Below are 15,230 nucleotides of genomic sequence, written 5' to 3' on the forward strand. Positions count from 1 at the left end.
CTCCTCTCCCACCTCCTCCCTGCCCTCCAGGTCCTTCTCTTCCTTCTGCCCTGCACAAACACCTGTCCTCCCTGGCTGCTTTCCAGGAGACTCCCTCCTTAAATTTGGGAAGCGTTTCCTTCCCAAATGCTTTCTTTTCCTCACTTTCCCTCAACAAAATGCAACCATCCCATGGCTCTCCCCTTTTAATCAGTTTGAAATTCGTATAACATGAAATTAACTGCAGTATTTTATAGTGAAAGTTTAGGAGACAGTAAGCTTAAATGTACAGCTATCACCCTTACCTACTTGGAAAAAATTTTAACCACTCCAAATTAATAGCCATACCAAGAACTCCCAATTCCCAAGCCTGTAAGTTGCTTTACTTCTTTGTATGGCCAAAGAGTAGTCTGTTGTGAGCATATACTGCATTTTGTTTATCCATTTATCAAATTCAGGTTGTTTTAACTTCAGGGCTATTACAAACAGTGCTGCTGTGAATATTCATCTATGAGTTCTCATATAGACACACTTTGAATTCTCTAGAAATAGAATTGCTGGGTCATATGAGAACTCAAATTTGAACTTTTTAGGAAGTCTCAGACTTATTTACAAAGTGTTTGAACAGTTTTACATTTTCACCAACAATATTTGAGGGTTCCCATGTTACCAGCATTTATCCCTGTCTTTTAATTGAAGCCTTCCTACTAAATGAGAAGTAGGTTATTATGATTTTGACTTATGTTTCCTAATAACTGAGATGAAGCATGTTTTCATGTGGTTGTTGACGATTTTTACATCTTTGGAAAAGTCTTTTCAAATCCTTTGGTCATTTTAAAATACATTGTATGTGGTCTTGTTGAATTGAAAGAATTGCTATGTATTTTGTATTAGATAATATATTTTGCAAATATTCCCTCCCATTCTCAAGATTGTTTTTATTTTCTTGGTAATGTCCATTGATGTGAAAAAATTTTTGATTTTGATAAGGGCCAAATAATTTTTAATTTGATGGTTTGGATTTTGATCTTACCACTAAAAATTCACTGCCAAATCCAAGGTCATAAAAATTACTTTTTTTGTGTGTGTAACGAATGTTATGATTTTAGTTCTTATAGTTGAACTATTCATTTTGAATTAATTTTTGTATATGGTTTGTGTTAGGGGTGTAGCTTCATTCTTTTGGATGTGGATATCCAGTTGTCCTAGAACTATCTGTGAAGAGATTTTTCATTGCCTATTAAATGGTCCTAGAGCTATTTATGAAGGGGTTATTCATACTCTATTAAATGGTCATGAAACCTTTTTCAAAAATCATTTTCCTGTAGATTTATGGATTTACTTTTGTTCTATGTCTGTTTCTTTGCCAGTGGCAAATCTATCTTTTGAACACGGCAGCTTTATAACAAGTTTAGAATTTGGGATGTGTGAGTTCTCCAATCTTTGAATTTCTCCATGCTATTTTTATCAGTATTTAAAAGCCCTTTCTAACTGTATTGATTTGGGAATCAGTTTTTCCATTTCTACAAAAAGGTCATTGGAGTTTTGAAGGTTGTGGTTTCTGTAGCTCACTTTGAGCAGTATTTTGCCATCCTAACAATATTAAGTCTTATGATTCATGAACACAAGATTCCTTTGTTGTCATCAGTTATTGCCTCCACTTTCTCTGTAGTTTTTAGTGTACATGTTTTAACCTTCTAGATTAAGGTTATTTTTTGATATATGCTATTCTTTTTAATGTTATTGTAAATGGAATGGTTTTTGTTTCCTTTTAGGTTGTTTATTGCCAGTGTATAAAAGCACAACTGCTTTTTTTTTGGTACAGGAGATCAAACTCAAGACCTTGCACTTGCCAGGCAGGCACTGTGCCACTGAGCTATGTCTCTGGCACCACAACTGATTTTTATGTATTGATCTTGTAACCTATAAAATTGCTAAATTTGTTTATTAGTTCTAGTAGGTTTTTTGTGGACTTCTTTTTGGATGTTCTAAATCTAAACTTACCTTTTTTCTCTTTGTGGTACTGGGGATTGAACACAATATTCATATTATTAATGTTATTTGTAAATAGAGATATTCTATGTCTTCCTTTACAAATGTAGATGTATTTTATTTCTTTTGATTTCATAATTGCTCAGGCTAGAACTTCTAGTACACTGTTGAATAGCAGTGGTGAAAATGGGCTTTGTTCTCTTAAGGGAAAACCTTTCCATCTTTGTTGTTTACTATTGGTTTTTCCTAAGTGTTCCTTAACCATGTTGAGATAGATTCCTTCCATTTATAGTTTACATGGTGATTTAACATGAAAGTGTTAGATGTCAAATGTTTTTATCTGCGTCAATTGAGATATGTTTTCCCTTTGTTCTCTTGATGTTGTGCATTAAATTTATTGATTTGTTTATGTTGAACCATCTTTGACTTCCTAGGATAAACCCCCTTGACCATTGTTTATAATCCTTTGAATGTGCTTTTCCACTTAATTTTTTAATATTTTGTTGAAAAATTTTTCATTTTTATTCTCAAATGATGCTTGCCTATAGATTTTCTGTTTTTGTTATATCTTTGTCTGGTTTTGGTATCAGGTTACTGGACTCAGAATGAGTTAAGTTTTCACTCTTCTATTTTTTTGGAAGATTTTAAAAAGGATTTATGTTAGTTCTTTAAATACTTAGTAGAAATCACCAGTGAGGCTATCTCCTCCTGGACTTTTCTGTATTGAGAAGTTTTTAATTAGTGCTTCAACATTTTACTTGTTACAAGTCTTTTGAAATGTCGTTTTCCAACCTCTCTTCAAAAAATGCTAAATTTCCTTACTTCCTCTTCAAATTCCTTTTTTTTCCCTCAGGAATGACTTCCCTTCCTCATGTCTCCAAAGGCTTTCTATTCATTATTTCTGCTGCTTAGCACTGTACTCCTGTACCTCACCATTCAGAGTCTTAACCCTTTATCTTTCTTAATGCTTTTCACCTCACCTAACCTCTTGTTCTGGTTTATATCTAGGTGTCCCCTTAAAACATGTGCTCATAGGTGGGGCTTTGGGAGATGATTGGATAATAGAGGCATGATACTCATCAGTGGATTAGTTCATTGATGAATTTATAGCTAAAAGTGCTGTTGGGAGGTGAAGTCTAGTTGAAGGACCTGGGTCCCTGGGGCATGGCCGGAAGAGTCTATCTCCCTCTCTCCTCCCTTGATCACTCTCTTTTTCTTATCTCCATATCATGAGCTTTTTCTCCTCTGACATGCCCCTCTTCCATACCTCCTTGCCTTGGAACCAGCCAACTATGTGCTGAAATCTCTTAACACAATGTACCTTTCTTACTTAGAGTTGTATCAGGTATTGTGTCTCAGTGATGGCAAAGTAACTAAGATAACTTTATATATCGGAAGAGGGGTAGTTGCTGTGAAGGTACCTGACTATGTGGTTCTAAAGCCCTTGGAACTGACTTGCGGTCAGAGTTTGGAAAGGTTTGGCCATGTCAGCTGGAGAAACAACCCTAGAATGCTGTTGTAGGCTAGCTTGATGGGAGATTCTGGTTGAGAGTCCAGACTAGAATGTTGACAGTAATGTAGCCAGTAAGGACTAGACTCAAGATACTTCAAGGGGAAAGGAGGACTTCATCAGCAGATGCTATAGCAGAAAATTTGTCTGCGTTTTGCTCATGTCTGGAGACTTTGCAGAAGACTGAGATTAAGGGCAATAGACTAGTATGATGAATTTTCAAGGCAGCAAAACATTCAGGCTATGGCTTGGGCACTGTTAGGGGGTTTAGCTATCACGGCCTTAAGAATCAAAGGCAAAAGTCACAGCTAAATAATTTTAAAAGTTCTAGATCTGGGGGTGTTGGCACGTGCTTGTAATCTCAGCACCCAGGAAGCTGAGGCAGGAGGATTGCAATGGCAAGCAGAAACACTGAAATGACACCCAGGATTTGGAGGCAGATTTATTTTAGATCAACGGGTAGTGATCGGGATCATTCCCAAAATATCCAGCCTTGATCTCTGATAGTCTAGGGCTTATATGGGATTAAACAAGCAGGAGGTACACAGGCAGAATGGCTTGTCAGTCGGGGATTGGTTCTTACAATACCTGTGATAGTGACTAGCTGTGCATCACAGTGGGCAACCGTTTGTAGGAGACAGAGGTGACTGGAACTTGTAACAGGAACTGTTACCTGAGCAGCTAACAGATTGGCTGGGGGGCATTTTCTGTTGCAGGATCACTGCAAGTTTGAGGCCAGTAATGGTGAGTTTAAGGCCAGCCTAAACTACATAGCAAGACCCTGTCTCAAAATAGCAATAAGTATAATTTTAAAAGTTTCAAATTTCATCAGAAAGGAAGCTCCTGTAAAGTTGAATTCTGCAAAGATGGAGCCAAGGAGAGGTTGGTTGCTGGAAAGATTAGCATTACAGTGGAAATTTAGGTCACCAACTTAATTCTTGCCACGATTCTGGTTGCAGAATCTCGTTGCAACCAAACTGCAAGCATACTATGACTGGATAAGGGGCCTGATGCTCATTAGTGGATTAGTCCATAGATGAGTTTATCGCTAACTGTGATGTTGGGAGGTGAAACCTATTTACCACGGTCATAGCCTGGGAGGGTATTTTTCCCTCCTTCTCGAACCGTGATCTTTCTCTACTTTTACTCTCTGTCAAATTAAAACGAGGTCATCTGTAGTGGGCTCTAACCCAGTATGATTAGTGTCCTTATGCAGAGGAAATTTGGTCCCAGACACAGATGCATATAAAGAGAAGTTAAGACTGTGTTGAGTAGGTATAGCGAGAAGACAGCCAAGGACAGAAGCCTTCTCTCACAGCCCTTAGAAGGAGCCAAGTCACTAACATTTTGAGTTTGGATTTCTAGCCATGAGAACTAAAAGACAATAACTTCATATTTTAAACCACCCGGTTTATAGTACTTTGTTATGGCATCATGTCGATACACACCAAGAGATCAAATAATTTCACCATGGCCCTGCAGAATTATAGTGAAAACAGAGTATGGAGTTATGGCTTGTATTTAAATGTTCCTCCACAGCCTCATGTGGTCACAAGTGAGGATTTTCAGAGGTGGAGGTGGCTGGAATTAAGTGTGTGGTGCTAGCATTAAGGGTGTCCCCACCCTTGGTGGGTGTGGCACTAATCAATAGGCGTACAGCCTGGATAGAATATAAAGGGACAGAAAGAAGCTGTTGCTTGTTGGCTGTTTCTGCTTCTGCTGGTAGTTGTTGCCTGTGGTGGGCTCTACACCATGGACTGTTTCTCTTCTGTGATGTCCCTCTGCTATGCCACCCTGCTTTGGAACCAGCTGATATGGATTGAAACCTCTACAAACTGTGAGCTGAAATAAACTTTTCCCACTCTAGCTTTGGGTGTTGAATATTTTGTCTCAGCAAAACAAAAAGTATCTCAGGCAGTAGTCCTGCTAGTAACAATTCCTTTTGTGATTCTTAGACAGACCCTTGGTTTTATTAGAATTTTTTCTTAAGTACTAGATTTTCAACCCAGGGTCTCACACTGAGCTACATCTCTAGCTCTTTTAATTTTTTGTTTTTGTTTTCAGACATCATCTTGCTAAGTTGTTCAGGATGGTCTCAAACTTGGTGATCCTCCTGCCTTAACCTCCAGTAATTGTGACTATAGTTGTGTACCACTGTACCTAGGTTTCTCTTGGTTTTAATACCCCAAGAGGAATCAGGTTGAGTGATTGAAGGTAACCCTGGAATACATGTGGTTTGTATTGTCATTTGGATTCCAACCCATGTTGCTTCTCAGGTCATTTTAATACAGAAGGCACAGGACAGTGACATGCAGGATAAGAAGATAAACAGATTGAGAACAGGGAGTCTTACCCTAGTTCTTTACCAATTCTCTGTAACCTGTGAGTCAATTCTTACTGCCCACATTTTTCAGAGGAAAATTTTTAAAGGAGAAATAAAGATGGACTAATAGGTAATATTTTCATATTGCTTTGGCACCACTGACAAAACTCAGTAATTAGTTTCTTTATGTTATCAAATATGATAACATATTTGATAACATATTTGAATATCTCACTTGTTTACATGAATGTATATACTTAAGGAAATTTTCACAACATTATAAATGGAAAATTGGTTGTATTTGATATTAGGAGAACTGTAGTACTTACCAAAATAAAGTCCTCAAAGCAATGTTGTTAAATTTAAATTTTTCAGCAATAAACAATGAAATATGCATACAATATTGTTTATTCATTTAATGTTGTACTAAACACTGTATGACTTCATTTAATCCTTCAAAATAAATATTCCCATTTTACAGATAATTAAACTGAGGCAAAGAGAAGTTTAGTTTACTTGCCCAAGTTCACCAGCTAGTATGTGGCAGAGCCAGAATGCAAACTTAGGTCTGTTTGACACCAAGGCCCAGAAAGGCATCACTATAGGTAGATGTTCAACTTAATATCCCACAAATCCCTTTCAGAGTGGACACCTTTAGCCATTGCTCTCAATCTGTCTCCTTGCCTGCTGTCATTCAGTTGCACATTTGACAGACTTTACCCCAGAGCAGGGCTAGCAGCGTACTTTGCAAAATGAAAATTCAGGCTGCTTTGTTAGAGATACAGTGCAGATTTCAAGGTGTTGATAGCAGAACATTAAGCCAAGCATGTATTCCATCTAAGAGAAGGGGCCCTGTACAGCTGCATAGACCACATGGTCATGAATCCCTCTAAATTCAATCTGGTTTTTCTGTTTCTTTGAAGTGTTAGAGTATTAGTCTTTATTTTTTGGAACAGGAAAATTAAAAAAAAACAATAATTTGTGACAGGGAAACATAATTAGTTCTTTACCATTATTCTGCTGCTATTTAAGGAAGCTGACTCCTAATAATGTTTTATTTGCTGAGCATGGTAATGAATGGAAGGATGCAAATTAGAGGCCAAGAGGATGAAATTATTCTGCATATGAAAAATGATGGAAGAGAAGTAAGAGGCTGTAGGCTGCTTGGCTGGAGAGGAAGATCTGAGAAAAACATTTGTGTGCTGGATGGCTGATGGGAGACTTAGAAGAGGGGGAATGAAGGAAAGGAGACAGTACCCTGGGGAAGGAAAGACAAGGATGTTTAAGGAGACTTTATAATGGTTTGCCATATGGAAAATGATGTCACCTTTGGGTTAAGTTTGATACACTATTATATTATCTACAATTTTAAATAAGTACATAAATAGAAAAAGTTACTATATCTGTAGGTATTCATCTGTATTTCATCAAAAATTCGCATGTACGATTAGTGGTACTCATGTCCAATTTTGAGAAATAGTGTTCAAGTTACTTTATATATAATTGTGTTTTACAGTAGAGAATAAACAAGAGGTAGAAAGCAGGTTAAATATGATCAAGACTTGTTCACACCACCACAGGTTATGCTTATATGATTGAAAATATTTTCTTTTTTTTTTGTCTTTTTGAGACAGAGTCTCGCTATGCAATTCAGGCTGACCTTGAGCTCACTTTGTAGCCCAGGCTGGCCTGGAACTCACAATGATCCTCCTGCCTCAGCCTCCCGAGTGCTGGGATTACAGGCGTGTGCCACCACGCCCAGTGAGTGAAAATTTTTAATTGCCTCTTCCATTTCAAATACCCATTGAAATAACTGAAAGACTTATAATGGCAAAAGCCATTTAAGGAAAACCTTAAAGATTGCCATTTGCTATCTGTATGGCAGGAACTTGGAGGGTTCTTTGAAAGAATGAGGCCAGACAAGACTGACAGAAGTCCCAACAACCTGTGTTTCCCCTCAGATTTAGGGAGGCTGGAGATCAGGGCCCTCTGAACTAACGTCGAAGTTGGGGGATTAGTCTGTGTACTTGAGGAACTACAGAGAAGACACCACAAGGGAGACTCCAGCTTCAATGTGACGCTGCCAGCCAGCACTTCAGATGGTGCTGAATCACGTGGCAACAAATACAGGGAAGGGAGGGAGCACTGAGCAAACAAAGGGGAGTGCAGACAAAGATCCTGTCAAGGCTTGTTTTAACTAATGAGTTAAAACTGAAACAACACAAAATTTGAAATAAGCTATGGTTAGAGAAATAGTTTTTTTTTTATTTAATAAAGAATATCTGCCTTATATCAGCCGCTCACATTATACAAGTGAGGAAAGACTCAAGAATGCCCATTATCATGCCTGTTATTCAGCATAGCTTTGGAAATTCCAGGTTGTACAATGACAGAAGAAAGATGAGCTGTTAATATTGGAAAGAAAGGAAACAAAACTGTGTATTTAGTGATGATATGACTGTCTATCTGGAATGAAAATAAGAACTAACAGAAGTCAAGTTATAGAATAGGTTAGAAAAGTACATGAAAAATTAATAGCTCTTCTGTACCAGTTATCAGCTAGAAAATATAAAATTGACCAAAGTTACGTAACAAAAAATATTTATGATACCTGAGAAGAAATATGAGAAAAATGTAGGACCTGTGTGACTACAACTATAAAGCCTTATACAGAGTCATGCGATGAGATGAATAAATGGGGAAATGAAACAGTTCTTAAGTGAGAAAATTTTATAAGGTCATCAGTTCTTTCTAAATGACTATAATTGAATTCTTGCCTGGCATAAAGGACATACGATAAACAGCTTTTGAATGAATACTAAGTAAATGAACATAATTACAATAAACATTTTTTAGGTTTTTTGACTTAAAAATAGTCCTAAAGTTTATTTAAAAACTTTTTCATCTTGATAAGTAAAATTTTGATAACAGACTACTAATGAAATAGTTGTCAGATAAGTTATTAAAATATAACCTAAGATAAATTATAACAGTAGTATTGTGCATCAGCATATACAAATGTGAAACAAAAAGTCAAGACAGATTTATATAGACTTAGAATATGACGACATAATAGGTAGAAAACAGTGGCTTTTGTTTGGTTTATTCAAGAATTACTCCAGCATCTTTAGCTTCTGTGGCCACACAATTGTACCATTTTTGTCTCTACAGTTCCTTAAATAACTTTTTTTTGCTTTTGCTTTAGCTCACAATATCATATTTACTTTTTATGAGGATTTGGAAGAGAGTAACTTGAAGTCTGCAAATATAAACACATTATAAGGAGAGGGATTTGAATCAGTAGGTGCTGTATACATGTGTTGAAATATCACATTGTACTCAATATGTACAATTAATATGCATTAATAAAAGTATAAAGGATAGATTTAGTAAATAGTATTTGGAGAGCTGGAAAAATGTATCTTTACTTCATAATATGCTCCCAAAGATACAGCAGGATAGAGATTTTAAGAAGTGAAATCACAAAAGTGGTAGATGGTATACAGTGTAGAATGTCTCTGTAAACATCACTTGAAAATCAGAAATAATAAAATAGATGATACAAATTATTACATAAAGATTTAAAACTTCAGAACCTTCCCAAATACTATAGCAAATGCAAAGTAATGATTACCTTGAAAAAATATTTGTAACGTGTTCCAGATTAAGGTTTAAATTCCTTATTATGCACAAATGTATGCAGGATGTAAGCGCATTTTTTACTAAATGTACAAATTAAAATTTTTTTTCTCTTATATAGAAGGGAATTGTGCAAATAAGACTAAAAACAGGTTCTTTGAAGTAGTGAGAAAGAAGGGTAAGAAGGATTTACTGTATGTGTATAAGGAGGTCAACATATTTGTGAAGAGGTTCTGTGATGGATTGTTTTTTATTTTATTTTATTTTATTTTTTGGTTTTTCTCTGGTACCGGGAATCGAACTCACGATGTTGCGCTAGCCAGGTAGGCGCTGTGCCACTGAGCTAAATCCCCAGCCCCAGGATTGTGATTTAATTGGAACACATATTGTTTCCAGTTTGTCAATTGGTGTACCTCTAACATCAGAGCTGTTTGTCCGAGGCAAGTGTACTAATGTAAATCAGTTTGCAGGGCAACAGTGGAATTTGTCAACCTATAGTTTTATGTGTACATTTAATACTTTTTTAGTTTCAAAGAAGAATCACATTCTGATTATGAATAATACCTAAGCTATTATAAGATTAAAATATAGAATGTATCAGCTACTAGACTTTTCATAATTAAGCAAAGTTTGTTACTATTACAAGGTTGTTTAAAATGATGAATACTTTTTATGCTGAGATTAATAATTTTATTTCTTCTTCAGGACTTACGGAATCGGTATCTCCAACTGAAGTTACCCCAGGGGAAGTTAATGGCCAGTCTCTGAAAAAAACACTTATGGAAATCCTGTACAAGTTTTTCTTTCCAACAAGTATGTTTTTGTTTGATTTTTTTCATCCCCTCTTAATGTCCTTGTTTTAAAAACAGTGTTTAAATATTTATAAGGAAGCCTGGTGCATCAGCATTGAAATGGGACAGACCTGAGTTTGAATCCTGACTCTGCCCATTGCCTTAGGCAAGATAATCTCCCTGAACCTCAGTGTCTACATCTCTAAAATCAAGGTATTTTCCACAAAAAATTGTGAGGGTGAACCAAGACAGTATTTACAAAGCGTTCCATAGATTTTTAAATTCTTTATGAAATACTTTCCTTTCACAAATATTTAATGCTTTCACAATTTTACCTAAATGGCATTGCCTGCAATTTAATCACTGACCCAGTATTGTGAAGTTGATACCTTCTGTGACATTAAGCATGATATTGTATGGCATATATTATGAAATATGCCAGATGTTCTCCCATCTGTTTTAATAATAAGTCTAGGTTTTAAGTCACATAATCTTTCTGTGATTCTTGATAATGTGTTTATCAAGCATATGACGACCCTTGAGAGATTTATTAACCACAAATAAACTTGTTTCGTTTTGTATAGCATGTGGCGCCCTTTCAAGGAGAGGCTTCATATAATTTGAAGTATGTGAATTACCCAGTTAAAACTTTTATTCAAAATCATGAAGAATTTATTCCGACAAAATGTGATGTATGCATGTAAGCACAAAATTATATCCATTTTAATTCCAGACCCTAGCCCTGGATTTTTCTGTGACCTTGTATAAATCTCTTCATGTTTTTCTGGTTTCTTCAAATGTAAACTAATCATTGTACCTACTACCAATGAAAAAAAGCAAAATAAATGAGTTCTTTCAGTAAATTACTGCCATGTTCAAATTGAAAAAAGAAATCTAAGAAGCTGTTTTGTTGTATAGACAAAAAGAATTATTGAGTATCAAAGTTGGTATTAACAGTAGATCACAATTTAGAGCTTATGCATATAGCAGATATAAATGGTTACAAACTTACCTACATTACTACTTTATATAAACACTTAACCCACATTTAAAAATAATCTTTTTAAGATAACTATTTCCCCATGTTTTGCTAACCAAAACCAGTAAATTGAGTAAAAGTCAACTCTGTGAAATAAGTTTTTCCAACAAAATCTGTTCTAATAGAAGCACCTAATCTAGATCAGTTCAAATCTTTTAAAACAGAGGTTCAATATTTCTCAAGTATAGACATTGTCTTTTTTAGAGAGAATAACTACAGAATAACTAATAGGATTTTGAATGTCCCAACAGAAAGAAATGATAAATGTGTAAGGTGATAGATACACTAGCTACCCTGATCTGATCATTACACAGTGCATACATATATTGAAATATCACAGTTTACCCCACAGATGTGTAAATTATTTGTCAGTTAAAAAGATAATAACTACAGGTTCATAAAGAGTGAAACATTTTCATCACTTCTTCCTCTCAGGTAATTGAAAATGCACAGTATTATCACTTAAACATAAAAAGAGTATGTTGTTTTATCGTTATACTGTTGTTTGTGAAATACCTGTCTCTTGCAGATTAAAATAACTGAGACAGTGGCAGGGGAACTTGAGAGGTCATATGATCCTTTTTCTCTTTAGATAAAATTGTGTATCTAAAATTGATGAAGTCGCTCTGCTCTGTTTTTTAAAACTACAAGTAACAAGATAAAATACAATTATATCTTCGTAATTTGAAAGTTAGTTAAATATCTAGCATAAAGTCCATCAGATGGAGTTTATGTGTAAAATAAAAAGTTCAGCATTGGAAGAGACTGTAGAAATTATCTAGACCAGTTTCTTCCATGATTAAAACTTCGTCTTTAGCATTCCTGGCAAGTAGTACTTGAACAATGATGATGGCAATAAATCACCTCATCTCTGACTGGGTGCTGACTAATGTCACACTTTACTGGGTATGTGACACTCAGAACTAAACTGAGTACTACTTCAGATACAGTCCCTGTTGGAGGAGGTGGACCACTCTGGGCCTAGAATTGAAGAATAGACTGCTTAGAATATATAAAAACAAAGTAAGATAAACTCACATGTCTAAAATGCTTGGGAAATACCTCAGCCAACTTGTACTGCATTAAATGTGTGACCATGTACAAGTTACTTGGGTTCTTTATTTCCTTTTATTTTTTTTTGTTTGTTTTTAAGTTTTTAATTTTTGTTAGTGCATGTTGGCAGTACATAATGATTACATTCATTGTGAGGAGTCAGTATATGTATGTAACACATGTTAATTCTTACTACTTTTAAAATGGAGGTTATAAAACTCAAGTTTGGAAGTTTGCTATAAAAATTAGTAGTAATGTGTGTAAATAAAGTCGCTGGCCCAAATAGATGCCTAATGAGTTATTACCACTGCTTTTACTTTAGCTTCAGGTCTTGCTTATCTTTAAAGAACAGAAATCCTACAGAATAAAATGTACCAAGGGGTTAAATATGCTTAAAACAATTCTGTTGTTCCTTTCTGAGGTTGAAGCACTTCAGAGTGATTCTAATACATCAGTTATTACTTTTAAAAGTCTATAGTTGCTGGTGGTATAGATGATTGAACTGAATCTCTTTTGACCTTCAGACGTTCTGTAGGACGTTTTCTTTTCTGAATAAAAATCTGATATTGGCCTTTTTTATTTCTCTTACAAAAAGCAGGATCCTTTTTTTTTAAAGAAATCACCTATTTAAAGTTGGAAGTGTTTTAGATTCAGATACATGTAAGTTTATTGCAGTTGCATCAGGTCTTGGTGTTCATATCATACATTATTGGTTATTTAAAAGTATAGAATCAAAACTTTAAGGACAGGTGGAAGAATCTTAAAATATTTTCTAGTGCCTATACGATAAGTAGTCTCACCAGAAGTAGTTCAGAAACTACCATTTACCTTACTCTCCAGCAGTAAACTGTGGAGTTTTTATTTCAGCATCCTCACACATTTAGTGAATTTCTATACCTTAATAAAAGTAAATGAGAGGATATCTGTGGTATCACTTTAATGAAGTGTTGGTTTTAAAGATATTTGGCTTGTTTAACTCGTTTTGTGTTATGTTTACATTGCCACCTGTTTGAGTTGCTTTTTCATTGCTGAGACACAGTACCCAACACCCAAATTCTGAGGAGGAAAGATTTATTTTGGCCCACAGTTTGTTTTACTTCATAGTCAGCTAGCTCCAAGGCAGGGTGGCATGGCAGAGAAGCAACAACTCATGGCGTGGAAGCAGAGAGGGAGATAAGGGAGGCGGGAGGGACATAGACTGATGAGCATCATGCACTATGATTCAGTCTCTTCCCCAAATCTCCACCTATGAGCACATAGGATTTGGGGAGACATGTAGATACAAATTACGACACCACCATTCAGCTCATCATTATTGTCTTTTTATTTATTTTAATATTTTTATTATCAATGATTTGTTGACAATTTGTATTTTTCTCTAGTTCATCTAGAATTAAAAATGTGATGTTAAGTAACTGTGGTAATTTTTAACTCTTTATTTTCTTATTTTCACTCTTACTTTTCAGCCTTAGTCATTATTTGTGTGTCATTCAATCTTTTCAGTGTACCACCTGAAATATTTTTCTCCTTTTTGCATTGTGTTAATTAATTAGGCAGAGTGCTTATTAATCATGCTGAATCGTCTTCCTTGGTTTTCTGTTTCTAAAAGCCTGCACTGTAAAGGAGAACCAAGAGGTAAAGGCTTGCAACGGGCTGCTGAACCCTACTGAGTTGGAGTGTTTGACATCCAAATGCTGTTTTTCACCTGGGACCGGGACCTGCTTTATCCCATTAATAAATAGTAAGTTCATCTTCACTTATTTTCTGTTTTTAGAAATTGAGTAAACAGGTTACAGTGGTATAAGTTCACATTTGGAAATCTCAGCTTAACACTTTGAGAGAGCTCTTGGCCCTGAAGCAGTGCTGTCCTGAGGTAATCAGGCCTCTCTATTCACGAGCAGTTTCTGCTTAGTGGAGGTATTGTGACCATTCAGAATTAGTTTCACTTTTTCTTTTGTTTTAGTCACTGTCTGCCTTTTGTCTCAAGAGTTCTAGGATCAATGATGTGTAACCTTCAATGCCTGGGAAAGATACTTAGAGGTAGGAAAGGTAATGTTATGGTTTATGCCTGTGTGTCCCCTCCAAAGCCTCATGCGGCCATGGGGTAGGCTATTAGAGTTGAATGATTGTGGGTGTGAGAGCTACACCCGCCCTGGGGTGGATAGTTTGCATATGTAAGGGAGAGGAAGAAGCTGCTTGGGGACATTCCTCCCCCATTCTGCCCTGGTGTGTGCTTGCGGCTTAGCTGTGTTCTGCTGCCTGAGCTGTTGGCATGTGCCACTCTGCCTTATAATCTGCCAAGTACGGACTGAAACTTCCATGAACTGTAAGCGAAATAAACCTTTCCTTCCTTAATTTTCTGCGTCAGGTATTTTGTCCCAGCAGCGAGAAAAAAGTAACCAAGACAGGTAATAATCCCTTTCATGCTCATAAAAAGTCATGGTTGACAGCTCTATTGCAAAACTGATTAATAAGTGAAGAGCATAAGAAATTTATTTGACCATAATTTTATGTGACCCAGGAGCCATCAGATTGAATACTCAAAGATACAGGGTGAGCTGTCCATTTTTATGGTTATATTTCATCAAGTATGGACTACCATGTAGAGATATGATTGCACATAAAGAGTATGACTTAGTGCTAATAAACTTCAGTGGGGAAACTCAGCAAGGCCTGTATGCTCAGATTCTTTTCTTGAGTTTTCTGTGCATCATTCCTTCCTCCTGGGTATGAGGCAAGATCGTTTCTGAAATGGGGATCTTCTGACCTGCTTCAGACAAGAGAGTTTCTTTATGGCCAGCACTGAGACAGAAAGGTAGAAGATGATAAAAGTAATATTTTTAGGCTTATGGCTTGCTTTAGGGAAAGGGGTTTTCATTTCTATCAGCTGCCCTGCGTGAGAGA

The 15,230-nt window shown here is 36.0% G+C and overlaps 1 protein-coding gene across 1 annotated transcript in view; it reads left to right on the forward strand.

The window, feature by feature from the left end:
* Positions 1-15,230, forward strand: part of Fmr1nb (fragile X mental retardation 1 neighbor) — a 31,569-nt gene that overhangs the window by 1,798 nt on the left and 14,541 nt on the right. The window contains exons 2-3 of the mRNA XM_005406393.1: positions 10,149-10,256; positions 13,936-14,067. Of these exons, the coding sequence (XP_005406450.1) occupies positions 10,149-10,256; positions 13,936-14,067 (240 nt within the window). The remainder of the gene's footprint in view (positions 1-10,148; positions 10,257-13,935; positions 14,068-15,230) is intronic.

Source organism: Chinchilla lanigera, unplaced genomic scaffold, assembly GCF_000276665.1.
Source record: "Chinchilla lanigera isolate Chin_1 unplaced genomic scaffold, ChiLan1.0 scaffold00097, whole genome shotgun sequence".
In the NCBI taxonomy this organism is placed as follows: domain Eukaryota; kingdom Metazoa; phylum Chordata; class Mammalia; order Rodentia; family Chinchillidae; genus Chinchilla; species Chinchilla lanigera.